This window comes from Opisthocomus hoazin, chromosome 4 (genome assembly GCF_030867145.1).
Source record: "Opisthocomus hoazin isolate bOpiHoa1 chromosome 4, bOpiHoa1.hap1, whole genome shotgun sequence".
NCBI classification, from domain to species: domain Eukaryota; kingdom Metazoa; phylum Chordata; class Aves; order Opisthocomiformes; family Opisthocomidae; genus Opisthocomus; species Opisthocomus hoazin.
In genome coordinates this window covers 23975778-23996975 of record NC_134417.1, presented here as the reverse complement: position 1 = coordinate 23996975, position 21198 = coordinate 23975778, and the positions used below count along the sequence as shown (strand labels likewise).

Sequence of the window (21198 nt, the reverse complement as noted above, 5' to 3'; positions counted from 1 at the left end):
GTAACAGCACAACTTCAAGGGTTAGTAAACACCAGATTCATTGGCACCTCTCTGGCTCAGAAACCCCGAAGTGTTACAGAAGGCGGTGTCACCTTTTTGCAGTAGGACTCTTCCCGTTTTACAATCAGCGCAGCCGAAGAGAGATCTCAGTCAGTGTTTGTGAATACAAGCCTTCAAGACTCAAGAATGTTGCTTTGTCCAGCTCCATCAGCTTCACCAGGTCACCCTCTGAATGTGGCTGTTGGGGCACTTCAGGACGCACTGGGATTGAGAGACACGGTCCTGCTGTATGTACTGCAGGGCTTGATCTCACTGAACACAAGCAGCTTTTTGCAGGGTTACAACTCAGACTAGAACCTGTCCCTAAACACTGAATTCTGACATTTATTTAGCATTGGAAGGTCTTTGAGTACTGTTGATTTTTTTATTTTTTTCTCTTCTAAAAATAAAGGAGCAGAGATGGCTGAGTCTCAGCAGAGCCAGGAGACCAACGCAGAGGCCACTCTCTGCCCTGAAGCTGACTCTGTTTCGAGGATGGCCACGATCAGACTGCACTAGGAATACCCCAGTGAATGAAGTGCCAGAGAATGAAGCTCCTTCTCCCACACACGTCATAGTCACAATATTTTTCATTGACTTAGCCAACAAGCAACTGCAAACTATCCTGCTGGGATCTTGAGTCTAGAATATCTGGAAGAGCTGCACATGGAAAAGAACCCAACTGCAAGCATCCCCAGAGACATCAATCACCTGAGGCACATGAAGATCCTCTACTTGGATCAGAATCACATACAGGACACATGTGAAGAACTGGGGGAGTTGAAATGTTTTCTGAGCTCAGATTTAGGTAACAACCTCCTCCCTTGTAGTTTGCTGCTAGTTATCAGCAAGTTGCAGTTCTTTTGTCAGCTTAGGCTCCATAAAACAAACTTGCACGAAATCCCAGTGCAGATCTGTGAATACCTCCATCATGTTGAACTGGTTGGCCTTTCTCACAATAATCTCAAGTGTCTGCCTAAAGAAACAGTGAACCTGACAAAACTCCAGGAAATTTACCTCCAGAAAAAACAGATTTAAAAGTTTTCCCAAGGAACTTTGTCATATTGCTAATTTAGAAACAATAGATCTGGAAAAAAATCAAATCAGTCTTATTCCAGAAGAGGCAGGCTTTTTGGTAAACTTAGTTAAGGTATTTTTAGCTTTTAATAACTTACCCTCCATTCCTTCTACGCTGCAACACTGCCAGAGGCTGGCTGTGCTGGATCTGTCTCATAATCTCCTGCACAAGCTTCCCCCAGGTTTGAAGCATCTCACTGAAATGAGAGTACTCAGACTGCCTGTCAACAGCCTGGAGCAGTTCCCACACCAGATCTGCTGCCGGCCGTCCCTTGCCCGCGTTTATCTGAGGAACACCGAACTGCGCACAGTACCTGTGTCCTTCACCAGTGTCAGGATCTGAATGAAAATTACTTTGATAAGATACCTAAAGGAATATCCACTACGAAAAAAGCTGGAAGTCTTGGCCCTGGATGGCAATCAGATGCAGGAGGTATTTGTCCCTTTGTTTTAATTTTTGTTTTATTAATACCTCCCTTTTGCAAAATCTAAGTTCTTCATTACAACTGAGGGCCACCCTTCCCTACTGCAGTGAGCAGGCATGTTCCACCTGGTACGCACCCGAGCCTGGGCTACTCCTTGTCACTGACATCTGAGTATTCGGGCAGGGAGAAGAAAGCAAGAATGTGGAAACACTGATCTTGGTGTTGAATCATAAAGATGAAATAGTGACTGGAGGGATAGCTTCAGTGTTTTTGAGTCTTTTTTTCTGTGTACACTGGAAAATAAGCTGCATTTGCATAGAATCAATACATCACAAACTGAAACAGAACAGAGGGCAATTTAAAAATGGATGTGATATTGTTAATGCCTTTAACACTATTAACATTTGCTGTTCATTTGATAGTGAACAATTATGTACCCTAAAGCCATGCTATGACAAGTGTGACAGTATTCATGAACATACTCATTCTTGGGCTCAGAACACAGCTTCCTTTTTATATAATGCAATGCTTCTTCTCCAAGGAGATTTTCACTTGCGCAATTTTCTTCTTGAAGGTTACATTTACAGAAGTAGCAATTTATGCAAAAGAATCACTTTCAGATTTCATTCATTTAAATTACTCTCCCCTGCACTGTGCACACAAAGGAAATGAAGAAGCAGACTAATGTTTCTGCTAAGAAATAAAATTAACCCCATAAGAAATCTTTCCAGCAGAGGAAACAACATGGACTTTTTTGTCAAAATTTCCACCATACTGTGAGGTATAATATTATATTAATGAGCAGAATATTCTGCATTCATCCATCAACAGTAATGCAGCTCCAGAGCATTTTCTTGGAGATTTTTCCTCTAAAAACAAAATCCCACAGATTACTGTTTAATTGACATAATGTCTCTTTTTAATGACTGTGTCTAGATACCTGTGGAGGCGAAAGAACTGACAAATTTGAAATGCCTTAGACTGTCTGAAAACCAATTCAGTATCTTTCCAAACGAAATCTTTCTCCTGGAGTCATTAGAGAGATTATACCTCGACAAGATGAAGGAATTAAATTCACCAGTCTGCCAGAAGACACCAGCAAATTGCAGGTAGGAGCAATAGAAGGGGCAAGGTCTCGCTCTGCTGCAGCATGGCACTTCCATGGACTTCAGCTGCTCCCAAATGCAGGAAAGAAGGTTCTCCTAATCTCTTTAGGTACACAGTGCAGCATCAGGCCAGGGCTGTCAGAATAGCATTATTATCAAAACTCAGTGTTTGAAACCCAGGTTGTCTCTCTGTGTTTAGTAGTCATCCAAATGGTATCTCAGTTTATAAAGGTTACTTCTGCACTTACTCATATTCTCTGTACATTAATTACATACCAAGCTAAGGAAAAATCCTTTAATTGTTAAAAGTTACATCCACATATTTTCTGTAATCTGAAAGAACTGCATATGGAGAATAGTTGTCTGGAGTACCCGCCCACAGCCATCAGCTCATTGGCTCACTTGAAAATACTTGACTTTTGCCACAACCTCGTTGAACAGCTCCAGGCTCTGTAGGCCAAATACAAGGTGAAAAATAGTCCTTCTCTTTGTGGCCTTAAGGACACAAGTCCCAGTAAGCATTTTGGAAGAAGAAGGGAGAGAAGGGCAGGAAGGAATGCAGTGCATCCTTCAGGGCTCATCCTGTAATTGCAAGCGAGACAAACAGGATAAAAGCTAGGAACTGGGAGGGTGGGGGAAGCACTGTATCCACGCCAAGTGGACAGGAGGTCCTCACCCATGACCTATGTCAACCCCAGGGTCTGGGGAAAAAGATGTTTCCCAGAGCTCAGCTCGCAGCAGGCCCCCTGATGGGAGAAGACCCACTGCGTCAGCACCAGTGACTCCAGGTGGGGTGAGGAACTGGCTCTCTGGGGGTGCTCCCCAGCCCAGTCTTTCCACCTTCCCCAGTTCTCCAGCGCACATCTGTGTGTGTAAGTTCACTAGCACTGTTGGTGTGCCAGTTAGCAGGACTTTCGAAAGCTGAATTTGGCCGCCTCGCTACCAGGTGAATAGCCTTCACCTAGTAAAGTAAATGCTTTGCTAGGAGAGCCTGAGTTCCACCCTTCTATATTTGGGAGCAGATGCTTTGAATTTTAAATGCTCTGATGAGATGTTCAATACACACACTCATTACATGCACAGATGGAATCGTTTGTGCCTCATCCATGTGCTGTTTATGCAGGAATGCTCCACATCGTCCATTCTTTGTGCTGCAGCTGTTTGCTTCTGTGTGTTCAGGGCTGCAAAAACTGTTCATTCAGAACACTGACCTGTCCCAGATGCCCAAGGATCTGGACAGCCTTCAGCAAATGGAGCTGGTCCTTGTGGATGGAAACCCTATGACAGACCCTCTGACTGAAGTGTGCTGTCAGGGGACATCTGCCATCTGGGAACACTTACAGGAAAAAGGGCATAAAAAGGCCATGAACTTAAAGGTAGGGGCATTAAGAAAGCCACCACAATACACATACAAAGCTGTGTTTTTAGTAATAGATACGTTGCAGAGCAACCTACAGGGCACTCTATGCAATATCAAAAACATCTTAAACCACCATTTGCATCATCTACGGCAGAGCAGTGCTTCTGTCCCTGATCAGGTTAAGGCAGGATCCAGGGAACCAGCAGGAAATACAGCACCAAGCATCGTTCAGAAACGTTGCAGAAGGCTGTCACTGCCCCGCCACGTCACCGTCAGCAGGCATAGAACAGCCTTTACAACTTGCAACAGAGCTTTCCTTAGTTGCTTGTCCAATGGAAGGGCAATGGTTAGTGTGTCTAAAAACAGGGTGGATCCTCAAAGTCAAGGCATCGCCTAAAGATGAAACAAACTGCAGGCGGCATTTTCCACTCTTGCGGACTGTACTTTGATTGTAAAGAGCTGAAGATCCACTGTGCAAACACATTGAACAAAACACATTTTTTGTGTGGTTTTGGTTTTTTGGGGTTTTTTCCCCCCCATACCAGTCTGTATAACCAGTGGAATTAATTTGCTCGGAAAAAATACAGGGCAAGGTGGCAAATCCTCAGTCTTTGATTCCCCTGAACCTAAATTATTCCTCTCTTTCTGTAATGTCTGTAATTTCTTAATGAACTACTCTGTTTCTCCCAAACTGTTCTTCTGAACTAAAAAGTGACATTTTAAGATGTGTAGACATAGTAATTCACTACTCTAATCAAAGGGTCTGGAGGACTACAGTGTTAGTGTCCTCTGTGGTAAGAAAATCCTATTGAAAAAAATAACACACAGAGAAAAAGATAAGTCAGGTGGCTGGCAGTCTATCTTAGCTGCAAACAATGTAGTCTAACACAGAATAAAAGGCTTTTTTGGAGACCACAATGTGCCTGGCTTTTTACATCAAGAATATCCACCAGTAACACTGTTCCATGTGACAGTCTGCTTTTACCCTTTTCCTCCAGGTAACCAGATCGTTCTCTCTTTTTCAGATTCAAAGTTTGTGGCGTGGGCTGATGAACCAGAAGGGGACTGGACCTTTCTTAACACTTAAGAATCTAACAAAAAAAAGAAAGAAGGAAAAGAAAGGAAAAGGGAAGTGAAAAGAGAAGCCTGTAAAAGGATCAAGAGCTAAAAAGTGCTATTTAGACAGCAAACTGCACAGAGCTCTTTTCATTTACAAGAAAGGCAAATGTGAGCAGAGATAAGCGAGTAAGAGACAAGCAGTATTGAAGCATTTGGATCAGGGATTGTTACAATGAAAACATGATTTTTTGAGATGATTTTGTGTTTTTGTCAAAATTGACTCCAGCTGAACCAGGCAGATTCTGAAATACTCTGGAGATGTCTCATTCTAAATGCATGTTTCAAAGCATAAAGGCAGCTGATCAATTGGAAATTAATCTAATCTGTAGGAATCTGGTGCAATGAAGTGTACTTTGTTCTGAATCCCGAAGTATTTTACATACAATTCTTAGAAATCTGCTTTCCAGTCAGTGAGGTATAGCCATATCTAGACTGAAACAATATTTGTGGCCCCACCTACTAGCAGTTATTTAGTGAGTTTTATATTCAGAAATTATCAGTACCTTGTTTGCAAATACGGAGGAGGATTCCAGGCAGTCAGAACATATGCACTTCTACCAGAACCTGCATTCCCATCCTGTCTTACAGGGGTGTAAAAGGCTGGTTTGAAAGTATCTCTACACTTCTGCAAAACTGTTCACTGATGTTTTGACAGTCTGTAGTTATAGTATTTTGCATGACTGCAAGCTGTGAAATCTTTCGTGTTATAGCTCATCTCTGAGATAGCTTGGTGACAGCTTGTAAAGTGTCTGTGTGCGACAGGCTTATCTGAAAGCATTGAATGCAATATTCTGCAATGATTCTGGGTCCTGGCATGTCACACCACCTTTGTTATTCAAAAGCACCATGACAAACACTCCTTACTATAATTCTAGCACGCCGAATTTATAGGCAACCGTGTCTTCCCACAGCACTTCACAGATAGCTGTTTGTCCTGATGTCCTTGTCTAGTTTTTATTCTGTACTGCTCAGTTACTCCTTAAACCCCTCCAGAGTTTTATCTGCAGCATACACAAAGCACAGAGCTGGACTGGGACTGGCCATCGTGCAGATTCAAAACGCGCGAGTGGGTGGGAGCAGAACCCTTTACTTAGTTTAATCGACTGGTCGGAACTGCAGTCCTGCTCTCCCTCCCCCTGTCTGAGCTGCCTCAGAGAAGATGAGGAGGTGGTGAAGGCAGGGCCACTGAGACCCAGCTCTTCCTAGAGCTCCACCTCCAGGTAGGGCTCTCTGAATGCTGCGGCTACATCTGCATCCAGGATATGGATCTTATTCCCCTTTGGCTCTTGAATCGATTGATACTGAAATCTCACCAATATGCTTGTTGGCAGGACAGAGCTGGGACTGCAGGAATGTGGGATGGCTCGGTTTTGGTTTTCCATTTCACTGGGTCCCTGATGCTGGTTTGATTGTTTGGAACTGTCTTAGGAATTTTTGTCACCCGAAGTGAAGGCAAAGAGGCACAGAGACTAGGGTGATTCAGAGACTACCAAGGAGGAAATCACTGGAAGAGAGATATTTCTGGAAAGACTGGCAGATAGACAAGACATTTAATAGAAGTGATTTAATAAAAGCTTTCTATTGGCAGAATAAGTACAAAAGAACCACAAGAGGGCAGAGGGCCGAGAAGGGACTTATGAACAGAAAGCATAGATGATGCTAGCAGTGGGTCCATACTGTGCCCTGGAGCTAAGAATGAGGAACCCAAGCATGACACAGCACGAAACCCCAATACTGAAGTGCAGTTCAGTCAGCGAGACTACAACAGTCACTGGACATTAAACGTGGGCCAGCTCCTTTACTGAATTTGAGAGGTTCAAGCAGGAAAGGAGTGATTCAGAGAGATTCTCACAGAATAGATAAAGGATCAGTTTGCCAGTTGGACCAAAGGCAGATCCGAGGAGGAAAGCCACAGGAAGACAAATGATTGACAGAAGTGGTTGGTGTGCTGCTGTTGAACAGAGACGATGGTACTTCCGCGTTAGAATAACTCTCCCAGCTCCAGTCACTGCTTGAAAGTCTCTCTTGTTAGCCCCATGTAAAACGGGCTCTTTTCTTAATTTCAGAGGTTGAGGATCTCTGTAGAGAATAACTGATCCCACACTGCAGCAATTCCATGCTACCTCTGACTAAGATGCTCCAGTTCATCCCATTTTTCAGAGTTGGTGGGGCCAAGTGCAATTTTCAAGTGGAACTCAGACTGGAACCAGGAAGTCTGTAGAGACCCTTACATGAAATAATGGATTAAATGATCAACAGGTATCAGCACAACATGGTCAGCTGCTGGTTAGAACCCTGACCAGCCAGAAGCTGATGTTGGAAGGGTTGCCCAGACTGAAAGCTGAATACTCTGAATACTGATCTGCATCTGCATGGAAGAACTTGCTGAGAGGGGTCCTAGCAAGTAAGGAAAGTGCCACTGAATAATTCTGTTGTGCCTCTCCTCCAGGAGACTGCTGCAGTGTGTAGCTATACTCAGGGCTAATTGAGCAATACTTTATCCCTCAAGCTGCCTCAGGATTTCTCTAAGACTCCTCACTCAGTGGGCAGATCCAATATCTTTACTTCCTAAAATACCTTACCAAAGAATAATCCCACTGCAGTCTTTGAGCTCACATGTGGACTAATATCCTCCATGACACGAGTTACTATGCCAGAAATTTGCTCTGTGGAAGCAAATAGAATAAAATAACAAATAAGGAATTATCAAGTAAAAAAAGGAGGAGCCACTTACATGTCCCAAGTTCGTGCTTTTTCTAACAAGTCTTGGGCACAGAGCAGGGTGCTCTGCTTTTAGCTAGAAGCTGCCTTGTGGCTTTGAATAATAGACTGCTTATTTCCTTCAGCTTTGGGGTGAGATAAGACCACTGTCTATGTCACAAGGTGCTGTGAAGGTTAATGGATTAATTCTGAATGCAGGCAACATGAAGGCACGGCAGGGACTGCCTCTGGCTCTCATACGCTGTAGATGAGACTCTTAGATCTCAAAGTTTGATTTTGTGCTGCATTTCATAAAAGAGTCTGTACGGAAAGCGCAGTCTGGGTAAGGCTGAAACAGCTCAGGATGAGAAGGAGCGTCCCTGAAGTACCCTGAAATCTTCGCATACCTTTATCCAGAATGCTTATGGATTGCTCTGCATCTGAAATCTTTGCTAAGGTAGTAGGACATATCTTTGATTTAACCTACCACAGCATTTCCCTTGCCCCCGAGACCTGCAAAGACACCAATCAACTGTTTCTTACCTGGATTTTATGCTGATTCTGTACACAGGACTCATCTACACTATGAGATAGCATTTAAGGGCCAGAGCAGAGGCAGAACAGCTCATGCTGTATTCTCTTACTGGACTAATATATAATCCTGAGTTGTTGGGATGCTTTCCAAATCTCACAATTATGTAGACTTAATGAATTCACAAAGAGGCAAAAGTTTTTTGGGGGAAGAAACAAAAATTTAAAACATAGAGGTTTCAAGTATTTTCACATCAGAGGAATTTTCCTTATATGCACAAGGCCACATTCACACTGCCCACCCACCCGCATTAGTACACACCCCAGTCACTTCCCTCCATTGGCAAACCTGCAGTGTGTCCATCTGAAATCATCACTACTCTTTTGACAGTAGGCATTGCTGTATTCACAACATGAAGATGAAGCATATATAGCAATGTAAACATGGCCCAGAGAATCTGAAAAAGTATGTTATTAAATGGAATGATCTGTGCATGCAGAAGGTTAAATAACAGTTCTATATAATGGTGGAACTACTTCAAGAGCTCTCAGACACAAGATTACTAAAAACTGGGCAGTCTTCTAAGTCAGAAATACATAACACTTGGCCCATGTGCTGCTTGTGAAAGGCCTTCCAGAAACCTTCAACCTCCATCAACAGTCAAAACGAATGTTTCTTTTGTTGACTTGATTAAAGCTTTCCAGTTGTTTTCGCTGCGATTCTGAAAGTACCCATCTTTGCATCCCCAGCTCTGCCAGGGCCGGCAGCTTTGTCAGGGCTGCTAACAACTCACCGAACCACATCCCACAGTCACGGCAGGACGATGGGCGAAGACTGACGTCCAGCTCTGAGAGTTCTTTGAATACTACTAAGCCCTGACAGAAGACGACCCACCCTTCATCAGAGATGTTGTTATTATAACTCAAATCCAGCTTCCGTAATCTGGCTAGATGGCTGTCCTGCGTCAGTAATGCTGCAAGAAATGACAGACACAAACACAACTCATACATCCTGGCAATTGCTTTAAAAGCTTTTTAAATAATACCATATTATTTAAGGCCTTTCAGCAGCCAAACAGCAAGATTAAAATCCTCAGCAACATGAAACCACCTGCTGTTGATCTCAGAAAGACTGTTTTGTCACAGCTGAAGGAGTGTACAACATTTAAAACAGGAGCAATTTGAAGGGAACAGAAGTATTGGCAACCTGAAAACCTTTGAGTCATTTGGAAGGACGTTGTATCAAGTGCCAATTAAAACAGGCAGTCAGGCTTTACAGGGAGATTTAGAAAGAGGAAAGCAAAACTACATGAGGTTGCATGATTACAACAGCCACCTCCCACTGTGGGAGGGTAATGGGCCTTATATACCCTAAAGGGAACTGGGATCCTTAATGTACTATTGGCAAAGGAGACACCCATCAAGGGTGATGCTGTAAAGTCAAAAATATTTAGGCTTCATCTCACCAGCCTTCAGATTACAGGGTCTAAACAGCTGCCACACAGCTACTGCCAGTCTCAGACACTCAAAACCCATGTGTCAGGCCCACAAAATCACAAGGACAGTTATAAAATAAACAGGTTTTTAAAAGGATCCTAGAATTTGTTCCTTCATTGGGTTCCCATTTTCCAGTATTTCTCAGCAGCTGCTAAGAGGTGAGCTAAAATATTTCTGTTTTAATTCTCCCATAGCAGTTTGACTCCAGAAACACACCTAACGGACTGAGAGTTGGCAGTGCCTGTATTACTGGCTGTCAGCACGTACATTTCCCATAAATTACTGAACCCAAAACCAGCAGCCAAGCAAAATAAAACTCCTCGGAGGCGGCTTTAAATATCTGATATAAAAAACAGATGCAAAACTTACATTTTCTAAGTGCACCCTTTTTGTATTACTAGATAAAACTGCTAAAAGATTCTTTGCATTTTTATCCTTTTCGGCTTTTGCACTGTGCATGTACAGGACACACAGTCTTCAGCAAAATGAAAATCCTTTCTGGGAAAAATACTGCTGTATTTTCCATCTTTTAATTTGATTCATGCAAAAACATGCTCAGCCCATGGAACAAGTCCCTTCTGAATTGCGGTCTAAATGCCCTGGCTCCTTGACTGCTAGTAAATACCATGTTATACGTACTTAGGAGTGCCAAATCTTCAGCCACCAAGTTACAGCTGCTCAGTCTTAACACTTGAATCTCCGTTGCAAGCTTTAGTGCTCCCAAAAGCAGCTTTAGGTTCCCACCAACGCACTTATTCCAAGAAAGGTCTAATATCTCCAGTTCAGGAAGGTGAAGGGCAGCCTCAGCTGAAAAGATTAAGACCAGCAACTTCTGCTTACTAAGAGAAAACAACATGGCCTCAATAGACACCTCACTGGCAATTCACCTGTAAATAGCCTCCTAACAGGCTGCCAGCTTGTGCTTAGAATGACTTATTTTACCCTAATAAAAGTCAGACAAAAAATATCTCCTGAGCTCTTTAAAGAATATAAGAAGGGCCTGCCTACAGAATCTGTAAGGACTCTCTGGAGGGGTTTCTTGTCTTTCTGTTTACATTATTGGCTTGACCTTGTCCCACTGAAGTCAACTTAATATAACAGCTTGTTTTTAAACCATTTGATATCAATTTAAAGACAGTAATTTTTTGCTGTGAACTCACCATGCAAGGTGAAATCCTCTGTATCTTTTGACAACACCGAATTCCATGATGTCACTCTTACATAATTGCAATGATATAAATATAGTACTCTTCCTGCAGGGACCTCAGACCAGTTTACCTTGCTACTGCTTCTGCTGGAGGCAATCAAGTTTTGCTACAGGTTTCAATGTCACTAGTGAACAGTACAAAATATATTATAGGTGCACAACACACAGCAGCTAACAGATCCCTCTGTACTTAGATTTCATGTGCCATATGGAACACCTATCAAAGCGACAGTGCAGCTGCTAATCCACTGAGATTTGCCATAAGTAGGCAAAAGAGGGTGAATTTACATATCCTGTGTCAGACTGGACTTTTCTTCATGGCTGTGCAATATTTTTTCCCCATCTGCAGTCATTGCCTCAATTCCTCCATTGCCCCATGCTTAACTCTATCCCGGAAAGTTTATATTGAAAATTTCACCTGCAGTGAGCTGAGAAACATTCAGTGAAAACTTTTCCCCACTAAACTGCAAATGCAGTCTTACAGCCAAACTATAATTACAGCATAATATGAAATCATGCTTTGTTTTCTCTTCTAAAATTAGGGAGTATTTGAAAGATCACTAGGAGACAAAGGAATAAAAGGACTTCATCCAGTCAGGTATAATGGGGGAAAACATACAAGGGTCTTCCCTTGCAACCAGGTCCCATGAAGCACTGGTTTCATTACAGGCTTTTTCACTGGGGACCTGTGGTACAATGTAACCATGATCTTTGGAGTTCAGCCAAAGGAGAATGAAGTGCTTTGTCCCACAAGAGCACACAGAGAATAGACACACTTTAAAAAAACATTCCTACCTAGTGATGAAAACGAGTCTTCGCCTAAATCACAATTGCTGATGGACACAGATTTCAACTTTGGTAAAAACCTGAGCCTGCCCAGAAGAGGATCAGATGAGACTCCTACATTTCTATTCGAGGATAAATTCAGCTCTTGAAGACTGGAGAGTAAAGGTATCACCTGGGCTATGAAAACATGAAATATTTATTAGATAGTCACTGATCCAGAACAAATATGCAGTTTTATATTTGCCTGGCATCATTTATTTTCTTTATAAATCAATCCAAATGTCAAGGCCAAGTTTTGACGCTCAAATTTATGGTGAGTAATGTTTTAGACCATAAATGGCCTTGTCATTTTCAGTAGGAATGTTTAAGAAATTAGGTATTACATACTGTGTGGACGGTTGTCAGAACATGGCTTCCTGTTGGAATTTTCTAGGTGAAGTGGGGAATTTAACATTAAATGAGATGGGGGTTATTTCCAAATGTCTTCACTGCTAAGTGAAACTCCTTTATATTAATGTTATTATTCTCTACTGGTCAAGAAATTAAAAAGAAAACATGACTGCTATTACTAATAGTTAATACTTCCTAATGCTTCAGCAGCAGCTTTTCAAATTATCTTCTTTATCCTGGAAAACAAGATGTGGGCAATATAGGCTTTGAGTCATGGGATTGTTGTTGTTATTGTGCTAAAGAATAAGAACCAATGTCAAAAAATTATGATACTGCACACAGGAAAATAAAACTGTCTCACTGATTCAATGGGGAATGTCTTCCTGATAGTATTTACGAGTTGGATCAATTCAACCTGGAGACTGTAGTCTTCAGCTTTTCTATAAAGCACACAGCAGCAGCAATGTGAGATCACCTAACATGACTCTGTACTTGACGTAAAGTTCTCCAAGGGAGTTTTAGGTACTTACACTTTCACGCACGTACGCACCTTGGATCCGTGCCACTTTATACCAGCAGGGGAACTGTCCCTGGATATTTCCAAAATCACTGATTATCAAAAAAAGCAGTGCTTCGTAGCAGTGCCTACACTCCCATCATGGATCTGAATCATGGCAGATTCAGGTCCTTAGTTCCACATGGGATCAGGCACTACGAGATTTGCTTTGATACAGCAAAAACACATTCCATACTGATGAAGAAAGCTATCCTCCATGCTGCACTTCCCGAACTGCCTAATGAAGATGTACTGAGAACTGCTAGACTAGGTCAGGCAGAACCTCTTATGCCTTGGAGATATTTTCAGAAGTCAAAACCTACATTCTTAATGGATTTCCCCAACATGTCCTTACACAAAATGGTCATGTCCGCTTCTGTTATGCAGCACTGGTGGAGATCAAGGACTTCGAGATTTTTCAAGCTGGCCAAATGAGCTGTCGAGTCTTTAAAGCCACCACCAATCTCTTTGTTACATGATATGTCTAATTTTCTTAGCTCGGCAAGATGCTGTAAAGCAGTATCTGAAATGGAGAAGGGAGCATGCTGGTCACCGGCTGCTACAATAACGCAGGTCACGGCTTTCGCATTTATTTACTTTAACGTCAAAGTTTCCACAAGGTATTGCAGGCAAAGCTCTTAGACTAAGCTTCAGTGTATAATCACAGCAGACACACAGTAATACTGCAAAGCCTCCCATCCATGCAACTCCATTCTTCTCTGAAAGAGCAGGTGAAGGTGAGGCCAGCTCATCCCCCAGATCCATTCAGTCCTCAGCCTTTTGCTGAAATTACTACTGAATGTGCTAATTAGTGCCAGTTGTTTTGTCTTATAGATAAGATCTCCACTAGGGACAGACACAGATAGTAAGCCCATTTGATATGGCTTCACTGGACACTATTATCATATCACTGGACTTAATTATCATTAAGTGATAATGGTGAATTTGGATTCCTCTCTGAGAGTAGGATTAGCTTGCTAAAAGTTAGCTAGCCTGTCTGTGCCCTTGTCTATGCTCTGTCTGGGGAGAGGGGAAGGATGTCCAGAGAGCCGTTAATCTACCCTAAGATGTGTCTCGGATAAATGGTGTGGAGGGTGAGTCTCCCCACTGACTTTCACATGCTTGAGCTCAGGGAAGATAAATGCTGCTCCTGCTGAAAGTCTCTGTAGTCATTTATCAATCATCCAGCAGCAAATAACGATTGCCCATTAATACCGCCAAGCCATCAGCAAAATCCCACCTCATTGCCTTTCTTAAATGGTTTTCAGATGTACAGTTTATTCAGCATGAAAGTCTTTCTGAACATAAAGTCTAACCTAAGCCCTGGAGGCTGTCTTGCTTTAACCCACACATGTGCAAGTTTAACTCTTTCAAGCCTGGCACATTTTTCAGATCCTGAGCGATAACCTTCATGCTGCAGCCGATATGTTTGTTGATAGAGAGATCTAATACTTCAAGGTTTGGGATCACATTTAGAATTTCAGCTGGGGAAAAAAAAACAAAAAGAAAAACAGAACTGGTAATTGTCTGATGAGATGAACTCTAGAAAAGTATAGCATCATGACAAACAGGAAGAGGTAGGCTGGGTTTGCCTATATGTGTGGTTTAGACTTACTAAGTTCCTGTTCCACCTAAAAAATACAGCAAAACAGATTACACAGGAATCCAGAAAATCAGTGAAAAATCTGTATGAAAATAAAGGTGAAAAATACGACTAATCAAAACACAGTGGAATAAAAAGCAGGAATACAAAGAGAAAGAAAAATTTCTAATGAAAATATATACGACTGTATGTTGCATACAGGCCATCTCCTGAAGTGGAGATGAGAGCACAGGGGCTTGTCATTAGGGGGGAAATATCTTTTAAAACACAGATCAAAAGATGACACAGGATTAAGCTACGGTGAGAGGAAAGAGGGGAGGGGTGCTCAGTGGTTGCCAACTCAGCCTAAATTCCCATCCTTCAGGCCTTCTTTCCCATCCCATGCCTAATTACAGATTCAGCTGCTTAATTTTAAGACATCCATGTCGGAAGTTCTGGCATGAGACTTGCTCAGGGTCTCACAGGATCATCCAGCAATCCTGGACCACTGAGGCAGCCAGATGTGGTTTAGATCCAACTATTCTTCTCAGCCCTACCCTACATGATTACAGAGAACAGCTTTTGTCTTTGGAAGAAAGTGCATTAAATCCCAATACAGTGTGGTAAATACTGTTATAATGCACAGCCTGAAATAAATTAACTTTCCACTAATATTGAGCTCAATACAGCCATACTCTAAGTCAAACAAGATACACTGTTGTGAAGCCAGTCTCAGTCCAGCTGGATGGATACACATACCAAGGGATTCTCCATCCTTTGCCGTCAAGTTACAGTCTGTAATTTTCAGAAGTTTTAACTTGCATCCTTTCTGAAGTTTCTTTGTCAGGAGTGATAGTTTTCCACCTATGTTACTGTTCCATGATAAATCCAATTCTTCAAGCTGAGGAACAATGTCAAATGCCTCCCCTGTAACAGAAATCTAAGGTGATTCATTCTAGGTATCAATTTCAGTGCAAGACAAAAATACAGGTTTGGAATATATTAAAGAGGAAGGTTAGCCACTTAATTCTCAAATTATTATATTTTTAATGGCTTGCCAGGAAAATTGGTGTATGCCATGAATTGTTGCTACTGCAGCAATGTTGTATAAATTCTCACCTTGTATAAGGAGCAATATAGATCAGAAGTCATTGTCACAGCACACAGACCTGGAATTTATTCCGGTTCCCAAATCCTCATCAGACTGTTTGGCCATGATTGTAGACCTGTGCCAGGACCCAGAAAGTCTAGTATACAGGGAAATCAATAAAAGTGACAAGTCTGAATTTACTGTCCTGTGTAGTTCTGCTCTGTTTTATCTGGCAGACTTCCAGCTTCCTCTGTACCGTGTCCACAGGTCGTTTTGGAGGGGATGAAAGAAGTCCTCTCACAGCTATTTCTGATACTTACAAGTTTCATTTCTGACAGGAGTTTCTGACTCACTTCATAAGGAATCAAGATGAGCATTGTTTTGACCCAAACTAACTTTCCCATGATTCAAGGCAGAGAGCACTGATTTTGATTACATTCAGAAAAATGAGCCTTTTCCAGGCTTGACACACTCGCCAACGTGAACTGTGTTAGCGCTTCTTTGTAATATTAACATCCCACTGCAAAATCCGGTGGCCACATTTCCACAGAGAGATATAGTGGACATAGTCAAACAGCCAGCACCAGCCTGAATACGCATGCTGTTTTCAAAATCGCAGGCAAAATCAGTGCCAACTGGCTGTTGCTATTCCATGTGTCAAGGGCATCACATTTTGACTGGAAATTCAAGTTCTATGATCGGTTCCGTGTCTGTCTCAGCAGAGGCCAAGTCAGAAACAGGAAGGAAACAGCACAGAAGAACCAGGCAGAATAAATCAATTGGAAACATAATCAATAAAACTCAAGACAAAAAAAAAAAGTATGAGGAATGGCTTTGAAAAATAAATAAATTTGAAAAAATCTGACAAAAAATGAAACACAGATTTTATCTTCACCAGAAACAGACTGATTATTTTCACCAGCTTTTGCAGAGATACTTTTTCTCCTCCCCAGCAGATAGCATGACCCACTTTTGAGCTACCACCATATATGTCATTTTATTTCTGAACTTTTCCTGGAAAAAGCTGGGATACGAATGACATAAAATCCAGCTTTATAGCTCAGACCAGTTTTTAGAACTTGCAAAACAAGCAGTAGTTTTTAGAATTCCTAGCTGATTGAGTTTGCCCTCCTTTTAGATATCTATCACAGACCGACCCAAGAGTAAACTCCAGGCCCAGAGGTAAGTGACTCAGCGTCAGAACCTGAGTGCCTAACACCGCCTTTAAAACATTTAAATCTCACACTTTGCAGAAAGCAGGGTTGCAGGCACTCAAAGCAAAGAAGCAGAGGAATAAGATTCTCCCAGACTTGCAAAATCAAGTCATAAAGCTCCGAGGCAGCGCTTCTGGTTTTAAGTGTCCTCCAAAAGACCATCATTTTTTTCTGATGAGGACTCATCTGTCCTGCAGCATGAAGACCTAAGCTGACCCTATTACAACTGACTCTGTTTCATTTCTTCTGTCTACCATTAGATATCAAAGCTAGCAAAAAAAAACCTAATCCAAATTGAAAACATGCTTCCCTGCAGATAGGACTGAATTCTGCTCCCTTCTGAATGTGAAAGCTTCATACGCTGAAGAATGAACTCGGTGGAGCTACTCCAATGTATAAGGTCACTCAGAGCTACTCCGATGTGTAAGGTCACTTGTAAGCCCAAGTTCTTTCTACTGTTTCACAGCAGGAGTTTACATTGCCCAGTGTGGAAGCAGCAGGAGTAGGATGTAGGAAGAGATGAGAAGGATTACATTAGACCCAAGCTGTCTGGAAGTAAATGTAAATGAAATCCTGTACCTAAGGAGGTGACATCCTCAGCTGTCAGCCTGCAGTTGCTAAGTCGAAGGACTTTTAACAGGTTCACATGATGAAGATGAACAGTGAGAGCTTTCAAAGTCCCACCAACACAACCATTCCAGGACAGGCTGATCACTTCCAGCTGTGGCAGAAATGGCAGTAAAGAAGCTGTAAAAATAAAGAAAAGAAAAAGCATATGCCGTTTGCATGTTATCTGCACACACTGGATGTCAACACATCTTAATACAGAAATGCTATCTACAATCAATACAGCATTATAAAGCCATGACAATGACAATTTGTACCTCAGTTTATCTGTAGTTTGAGTGTAAGGACATTCATCTGCTTTGCAGACCTGTATGATATTTATATTTTTATATATTACATAATTTATATAATTTATTAATTAATATTCTCAGGGACCTGGGACCACCAGATGAAATTTTAAATAAAGCCACGTCTGTATAAAAGAAAGGGAAGCGAAGGGAAAAGAGGAGGGTCAGTAATTGAATAGGCAAATAAGAATTAAAGAAATGTACGCAGTGACTAGTTGAATAAAAATATGTATTTACCCAGCTCTGTTACATCTGCTGCATTTAATGCACAATTATTTAGATCCAGATTCTTGCTGTTGGATTTCTTTCCCAGTTTCTGCATGAAATGGTTAAATCTCTGCTCACCAGGTGGTGATTCTGCTTCAGAAATGAGATGTGAAAGTCCATCTGAGTAACAAAGAAATAGGGCCCTGGTTACCTCTGCTACTAACACAACGTGTAAAACCTGTCAGTGGCTCTCAAGTGCGGACTTCTGGACATAAACTAAATTTGCCAGTAAAGTGGGCTCTATCTGTGATCAATGTGGACCAGTAAGGTCAGTGGTAAGTTCACTACGGATCAGATCACCACAAAGCTCCTGATGCAGACTGCTGCACTTCTCCATGCTACCTTACGCCAGTGACTTCAGATGCTTGCACCACCAGTTCAAGGGCATGAAATTCATGCAAAATTCTGAACTGCAGCTATTCTGGATGCCCAGGTCATATAGCCACCTCTGCGCGCCTGCCCTGTAGCCATGCTGCCACAATACAGCCTGTATTTATCAGTTAGCCCCAAGCGGCCCTGCGACTGTGTGGCGAACCTGCTGCTTCCTTCACGACAGCCTGTGCTCATTTTCGTGCATTGTCCGTGTAAGGCAGTTCCTGCTGTTCTTGTTTGGCAAAGCAACCCCCACTTACCTTCTTCTTCCATGCAGTCTGTACAGCGAGGAAAATTGCATTTACATTCATTGCTAAACCCCTTAACATATCAGTAATTTCATCTAATGCCTCTAACTGGAAAAAAAGCGGCCAAAACCCACAGAAAATAGCAATCCCGCCCACAGTAGCTGTTCCCTCACTCGTTTCCCCAAACCTACCCAAAACTCTCAGGACAAAGGATGGGGTTCTAAGCCTCACCTTCCATCTCCTTTTTAAAAATAGCCTCATATTCTCTGGTGTGGATGTAAAGAGTATGCTTAGGTGCTCAAAATAACATACACGATGAATCTCCATTCCCTTCCCCTCCCCCTCACCAGTGTCAAGTGGTGGGAAACCTCTGCTCTTGTCTTCAGCGTGTTTTAGCAGCAGGGCGGACAGAGACCAATCTTTGATACAACAAGCCAAGCTACTGCTCAAAGCTTGGCTTTGAAACCAAATAAGTTCTGCAACTGAGCTGACTCCAGCACTGACCTCTCACATTGGAGATCAAGAGAGAGGTCACACAAAAGCTCTATCCCTCCTCTGCAACGTGGATTCCACTCCTTGCTTGGCACCTATCCCTCATAATGTTCCAATCAGAAGCGAACCCTGGCTAAAGGATAAACTATCGGCAGCAAAATACAGCATTTTGGCTAGCAATAAAACCAACTGATTTTCTATGAAGTTAAAATACACACACATGCACACGTATTTCATTATTGTGCCAGCATTACCTTCTACAGCGGGATCTTGCTTCTCACGTTGATCATCAGCTCCAGAGTTGTTTATTTCTATGTTTATTTCTGTTTCTTCAATTTCCTTTCTGTCCTTGCCTTCAGATTTCCCAAAGTCAAAGCCCCTGAAGATTTTTTTGATGGCTGAAGGCTGATCTTTACTTCTTCCAGGAGAGGACCTCTTCCCTTTGAACTGTTTTATAACAAAGTCAAATGGGGAACTCTTCGGGATGTCCTCTTCATGCTTATCATGGCAGCTCTGAATGTCACCTTTCAGGGGATCAGTAGACATAGAAGGAATTCGTTTTAGTAACATTTACTCTTGCCTGCACTCTTTCATAACAGCAGATGCACTGAGTATTTCCTACCATTCCCTCCACACTAATATCAGACAAGCACTGTTTTGTGGACCAGACCCTGAACTCACTTCTGCACCTTCAGAAGGAGCTGGCAATGCTTGGTATTTGCACAGCAGACTCAGTGGTCCCAGTTCTCAGTGGTACAAGTATCATTCTCTGCCGCCTTGTTAATGCAGGCTGCTCCTAGGCCCACCCTACCTGGCCTCTGAGCGCGGAAGGGCTAACCTGCTGCTTCCCCATCATTTACTCCCCAGGTTCAGTTCATAGTCTTGTGGCCAAAATAAAGCAGCAGGCTGAGATGTCCCCGTGCTCCGGGGAAACCAGGTTAAGCTTGACAGCAAAGTGATTCTACATGCAAAAGGCCAGCCTGGCGGTCAGGAATGTGGAGGAGAAGGAGGAGGAGGTGTGCAACAGGGAGTACAAGGACATCCTTGCCTGAACAATGTCACACGCTCCCAAGCTCAGGGTGGAACATGCAAACAAAAACCCATTAACCTTAGAGCAAAGCTGAAGTGATAGTGTAGAAAACAACCAGATATCGTAGTATGAACACTGGGAGTGTTCCACTGCTGGAAGAAAACAAGCCCCCCAGATAGCTTGTTTGGAACAGTTCTGTACTAGAGTGACCTCAGCTTCAGTGGCTAATTCAAAGGTAAAGTCAAGTCTGACTTTATAATATAGACATTCTTTCCTTATTTCTGTTTACAGTACACAAGCTATAGCATCATCTGGTGACTCTGAAGCTGCTTTGTTTTTCTCTAAACATTAATTTAATGCTCTTTCCTTAGTTTTAATTCCAGCATTCTCCTGCACACACTTGCTTTCAACTGTGCAATCAGTCATAAAAACTACACAGACGTTCACTGACTTCTGCTTTGTGAGGACTATGTGGAAAAGGCATGTATCAAGCCCTACCGTGTGCTGTTGGCTACAGGGGGAATGTCCCGTGCTCAGACCTCGACCCTGTAATCCACCAGAGCTCATGAATGGGTTTCTGTGCACTCACAGATTCCCCCTTCCCCAGTACAGACCCCCCCGGAACTCATTCCACAACTCTGCATCATCTGTAGAGCACATGAACTCGATCATTTTAATAACTGTCTATTATATATAATGTCACTGGCAGCAACTTTCCAAAAAAGAGAAACCTGTAAAGAAGTGTCAATAACCTATGACAGTTTTTACGTTATTATAGCACAAGTCAGGTCAAGGGGAAAATCTCAAAATAAAGCAAATGTAGTTTTAATATACATATACTTTTCCTTTTGCTTGTGTGTATGTATATATAAAAATGTGGGTATAAATACTGATGTATCTATATAGATGTATGCAAATTATCTTATTGTGTTGGAAGTTTTCTGCCATGATGCAAGTGTTCAAGGGCAGAGCACTTACAACTATGAAAAGCTGATGCATTGTTTAGTCTCGCTCCTTATAGCCTGTCACAGTTGTATTCCTTATGAGTAAAGTACAAAAATTATACAAAGCAATGTACATAGCTGTACCTCCACATTTACTGAGCTGCAAAGCAGTGCTGGTTACCCTGGCTGTGCTTTCATGCTGTGGAATGGTATTCTTTTAAACAGACAAAGAAACGTACCTGTCTCTTCCAT

General features: G+C 42.2%; 3 protein-coding genes across 4 annotated transcripts in view; 1 reads left to right on the top strand and 2 right to left on the bottom strand.

The window, feature by feature from the left end:
• LRRIQ4 (leucine rich repeats and IQ motif containing 4) overlaps nucleotides 1-5248 on the top strand; it is a 5592-nt gene extending 344 nt beyond the window's left edge. The window contains 12 exon segments of the mRNA XM_075417885.1: nucleotides 452-662; nucleotides 665-1059; nucleotides 1061-1448; nucleotides 1451-1500; nucleotides 1502-1549; nucleotides 2478-2592; nucleotides 2595-2650; nucleotides 2957-3086; nucleotides 3089-3125; nucleotides 3618-3632; nucleotides 3783-4023; nucleotides 5033-5248. Of these exon segments, the coding sequence (XP_075274000.1) occupies nucleotides 452-662; nucleotides 665-1059; nucleotides 1061-1448; nucleotides 1451-1500; nucleotides 1502-1549; nucleotides 2478-2592; nucleotides 2595-2650; nucleotides 2957-3086; nucleotides 3089-3125; nucleotides 3618-3632; nucleotides 3783-4023; nucleotides 5033-5248 (1902 nt within the window).
• The window catches only part of LRRC34 (leucine rich repeat containing 34), a 21045-nt gene extending 11840 nt beyond the window's left edge, over nucleotides 1-9205 (bottom strand). Inside the window, exon 1 of the mRNA XM_075417378.1 lies at nucleotides 9152-9205. The gene's annotated coding sequence lies outside the window, so the exon portion shown is untranslated. The remainder of the gene's footprint in view (nucleotides 1-9151) is intronic.
• LRRC31 (leucine rich repeat containing 31) lies at nucleotides 8972-21198 on the bottom strand. 2 transcript variants are annotated; one of them, XM_075417377.1, is made up of 10 exons: nucleotides 21186-21198; nucleotides 19218-19496; nucleotides 17831-17980; nucleotides 17259-17426; nucleotides 15135-15302; nucleotides 14110-14277; nucleotides 13149-13316; nucleotides 11857-12024; nucleotides 10494-10661; nucleotides 8972-9331 (listed from the first exon to the last, which is right to left on the bottom strand). In XM_075417377.1, exons 1-10 carry the CDS (start codon nucleotides 21196-21198, stop codon nucleotides 9012-9014), a joined length of 1770 nt encoding a protein of 589 aa, XP_075273492.1. In that variant the 3' UTR covers nucleotides 8972-9011. The 2 variants fall into 2 exon arrangements, with proteins under 2 accessions (XP_075273492.1, XP_009938313.2); XM_009940011.2 differs by having other exon boundaries at nucleotides 19227-19496.